Below are 4,382 nucleotides of genomic sequence, written 5' to 3'. Positions count from 1 at the left end.
GACCCAAGGAGGAATTTCTTCCTAGTCTGTCAGGAGACCCTCCCCTCTGGCCGCCTCCAGGGACCCAGCACCCACCGTCTGGAAAGCCTCTTGGGGCTGCTGGGCAGCTCAAGTTCCTGGAGCCAGAGCAGCCTGCTGACCCTGCAGCCCCATTCCAGCATAAATCCTCTGGAGCAGAGAGCAAGGCCAGCGCCTTGACACGTCACTGATGAGGCCCCGTAGCTGGTGTCCAGGTCCTCAGGGCCCGGCCTTGCACACGCCGGTCCCAGCACCATGAGCTGTCCCGGGGCTCATAGGTCTTTTGACATCCTCCCAGAGGGCCCCTTTCTGATGCAGGAGAAGTAGGGCCTCCACTCACAGAGTATGGGGGGGAGGAGAAGAGGAGGAGCTGGGTGTGTCGGGAGGAGCAGGCTAACCACAGGGCTGCCCAGCTCATTCCTGGCATGTGGGGAGAGGCACGTGCTTCTCATGCTCAGGTGGTGGGTTTCCCTCAGGGTGCTGGCCAAGGCCCCCAGGGTTTTTTTTTCTCTTAGCATAGAAGATCTGGGGTACAGGCCAGATGCGCGGGATGGTGAGAGGATTCACCAGAGACAGAGTGGGGAACAGAACGGCGGAACCACTGAAATCCACTGCTGAGGGGAGCTGCGGGGAGACAGGAGAGGTCTGCTGCGCCATGTGGGCAGCTCCCTGGCCGGGGATGGGACTCAGGCCACAGTGGTGATGCTGCTGAGACTCAACCCCTAGGCCCCAAACGGCTGGAGCCCAGATCTCACCCGTCTCGCCCCGGCCTCCCTTCCTGGAATTCAGCCCCAATAAGTCTTCAGGGATGCCCTGCAGTGTTCCGAAGAACTTGTTCTCACAAACACCAAGGAAGATGTTCCAGCCCCTGCTGGGCCCCCACTGCTCCCCCCACGGCGGCTCCCCCCACCACCCCATCCAGACCCCTACCCCGGGGACAGCCGAGGAGCCCCTCCCGCAGCGAGGGTGGTCGTCCCGCCTTTAAGATGAACTGGGCTCCGAACCTGAAACTACCTTTATCTGTAGTTGGCTCAACAGCAAGATGCCACCATCCACCAGCGGAATCACAAAACTGTACAGGGGGTACAAAAACAGGCCCTTAACTTCATAACCCGTCTGCAACCCCCACCCAGCCCCTTCTCAGCCTGGCCTGGATCAGTCTGTCTCCCGCTCCTCTAGCCTTGGGTGACCATCCTGCAGCCCTCTCCTGGGCCGACCCCCGCCACCCCAGCAGCCAGGCCGCATGAAGGAAGGTGAAACTCAGGACTCAGCCCCTTTTTCTCCTCTCTGCCCTGCACATTCTCTGGGCGTCCACATTGCACCCCACCTTCTGCTCCCAGGGGGCTGGGTGTAATAGGGAAGCCTCTGGTGTGGGGCCTGGGGGCGGTGTCTGGCAGGCCTGCTGAACCCCCTCCTAGACCTGCTGGAGCTGATGATGCTGCAGAACGCGCAGATGCACCAGCTGCTGCTGGGCGGCCTGGTGGCCTCAGCGCTCGGCCCCGGGCCGGCGCCCCCTTGGCCTCAGGTACGTGGGCTGGGGCTAGAGTAGGGACCCCTTCCTGGAGAAAAAGGACCAAGCGCAGAGGAGCAGGAAGCCAGCCACACCTTGGCTGGGTGTGACACCAACTATATGCCAGCTCTCCTCAGTTGGGGGAGGGTCCCCAAATCCAGACCACCCAGACCTTCGTTCCAAGGAGGATTCCCACGGGACTGCAGGCCCCTGGACTGGCAGGTCCATTGCACCATGGCACCTGCAGGTCTGACGCTTATTAAGGTGAACATGGGGATGAGTAAAGGAGTCAGAATACAAGGCAACTGGGCCTGTGACTGGCACATGAAGAGATAAAAGGTGAAAGTGTGGGTGCACAGTGATTGGGGAAAGAGGAGAGGCTCCTCGGAGGAGACTTACAAACATCCTTGAAGTCCAGGGAGGATTTGGAGGTCGGAGGAAGCTGGCAATGTATCCACTGCGCAGCCCTTGAGATGAGCGCCCCAGCCCACTGGCTCCAGGCCTGGGTTGCCGTCAGGGGCAGTTCACCAGACTCCCCATCAGTCACTGGGAGTCACCCCAGGATTCCTCCAATCCTGGCTCTGCCACGTATTAGCTGGGTGACCTTAGACAAGTTGCTCAACCTCTCTGAACCTCAGTTTTCCCCACCTGCAAAATAAGGACTAAATGTCTCCGGAGTGCCTCGCTGCATGCAGTCACTGCGCCACTCACAGCAGCCGGTTGGGATGGCATCTGGGGATAAAGTTTAGGAGGCTGGAGGATGGGGTTTGGGGAGCCAAACATTATCATCTCCCCTCCCCTCTGCGCTGTCCCAGGTCTACCTGGAGGGCCAGGAGGAGAGTGAGGCGGAGGAGCTGCTGGAGGCCCAGGAGGAAGGGCCCCTGGTGTTCCACCACCACTACGTGCCCTGCCCGCTGCCCGCTCTGGGCGCCCTACCACCCTGGCCGGCCTCTTTCCTGCCCCCGCCCCACACCAGCCCCACGTGCAGGACATGACCAGGACTCAGCCCTGCCCTCCTGCCTTTGGGAAAAGGGGCGCGTAAGTGCGGCTGGGGGTCTGTCCTGACCTGGGCTGGGCTGGATAAGCTGGTCAGGGGCTGGAGATACCCGAGGGTGAACCCCTGGAGGCCATCTCAGATGGGGGGCTTTCTTTTCTCTTCCTCATCTCAGGAGAGCTGTGCCCCCGCCCCCACCACCCAGTGCCACAGGGACTGTGGGTGCAGATATACCTCCGGCTTCAGGTGGGCTTGGGTGCCTGGCAGTGGGGGCCCAGCCGAGGGGTAATCAGGAGCCCGGGGGGTCATGTTTCCTGGGCCTGGGGGGCTCCTACTGCCACCGCCATAGGCAGCTGGGCTATCCCCTCCCCTTTCCCTCTTTGGGGTCCCCGAGGCAGGAGGGAGTCCCATGAGGTGCACTCTCCCCGCAGACTACTATGATGCTGAGAGCTTACCCTGAGGACCGCGCAGGCTTCACTGCAGGCCAGAGACAGCCCCACGTGCCCTCTAGTCCCTGCTGACTCTACACCCGTGCCTGGCAGCCCTTCCGCCCCACCAGCCCCCGCCAGCCCCACCCACTCCCCAGCCCCAGTGAATGAGCCCCTCGCACTGGCCTGCTCTGCTCTGGAGCAGGAGCCCGCAGAGCACCGCCCAGGCCCGAGGCCCGTGAGCGCCCGCTCTGCCCACTGTTTCCTGCCTGGGCAGGGGGAGGCCTGGGCACCAGGGCCCACCCTCCCCACCCCTCTCTCCCTGTCTCTGGCATGGCCAGGGCTGTGGGGTCTCCGTTGGGCCTCCGTTTGCTCTGAAGGCCCAGAGTAATGAAGAGGCCTGGCTGGGAGGGTCCTGGAGCTGAGCCGGCTCCCTCAGGCCCCTCAACCCAGGAAGCTAACTCCGTTGGCAGAAAGGAGAAGTCAGGGCCGTGTCCTGCTCAGACCAGGTGGGGCTGAAGTCCCGGAAGGGCCATGTGGGTACAGCGTCTCTCTGCCCTGCCAAGCCGGGGCGTGTCCCCCTCCTTCCTCCAGAAGCGATTAGGCACTCAGGGCCCCACAAAGGCGGGGTCTGGTTCCCCAGCTGCTCAGCATCGGGGTACCCCAGGGCCTGGGCTCTGGCAGTGGGGGAGGGAGAGAAGTCCAGGCCCAGGGGTCCGCTTCCTGGCCCGTGAGTGTTGCCTCAGGGGGACACTGCGGCTCGGGGCTAAGTCCAGGGGTTTGTATTTGAGCTAGAAAGTGAGTCCCCAGAGTCCTCTGCTGCTTGTCACCGTCCTTCAGCTGGAGCTGGACCACAGCCCGGGAGCCACGGTCCAGTTCCGTGGGCGCTGCGCTCACACAGGATGTTCCCGGTGGGGCCCCCGCAGGTTCCTCCAGCCATCTTGCACCCAGTGGTTGCCTGTCCGGCTGTGGAGACACTGGTGGCCACAGACAAAGCACAGCACGACGGCTGTCACAAACAAGATGAGCAGCAAGGACACCACGATGATGACGACCAGCTGGGGGCTCTGGGGAGAGAAGGGCGGTGGGTCTCAGAAGCCCTGTGCTTCCAGGTCCGGGGTACCCACACCCCCGTCCACTCTGCAGTCGCCCTGCAGCGCAGGCAAGGGCGGGCGGCGTCTGCCACAAGGACCGAGAGGAAGCGTCCTCCGTCCAGGCCACAGCCCGGCCTCTGCGTCGCGAGGCAGGTGTCCCCCTGCACCTGGCCTGGGGCGGGCGTCGCTCACACCTGCCCCGGAAGGCGCATGGCCCAGGCCCAGCCTCCGCCCTGGCAGCGCGGACCACGCATCTGCCAAGTTCTCTGCAGACTGGCAGCGCCTGGGCACCCACAGTCCCTGGGAGCGGAGCTCGAGGCAGCTTCGGGGTGTCAGGC

The 4,382-nt window shown here is 63.6% G+C and overlaps 1 protein-coding gene across 1 annotated transcript; it reads left to right on the top strand.

Annotated features, from left to right (window-relative positions):
• Nucleotides 1–273: 273 nt before the first annotated feature.
• Nucleotides 274–2,982, top strand: LOC129144668 (proline-rich protein 29-like). Its single transcript, XM_054687809.1, is given in 7 exon segments — nucleotides 274–341; nucleotides 1,219–1,271; nucleotides 1,437–1,543; nucleotides 2,344–2,497; nucleotides 2,500–2,566; nucleotides 2,698–2,768; nucleotides 2,954–2,982. Coding segments are annotated over 7 exon segments (549 nt in total).
• The last annotated feature ends 1,400 nt before the right edge of the window (nucleotides 2,983–4,382 follow it).

The sequence above is a fragment of the Talpa occidentalis genome, unplaced genomic scaffold (assembly GCF_014898055.3).
Source record: "Talpa occidentalis isolate TD23 unplaced genomic scaffold, MPIMG_talOcc4v2.1 talOcc4.549, whole genome shotgun sequence".
Taxonomy (NCBI): Eukaryota; Metazoa; Chordata; class Mammalia; order Eulipotyphla; family Talpidae; genus Talpa; species Talpa occidentalis.
This window is presented reverse-complemented; position numbering and strand designations above follow the sequence as displayed.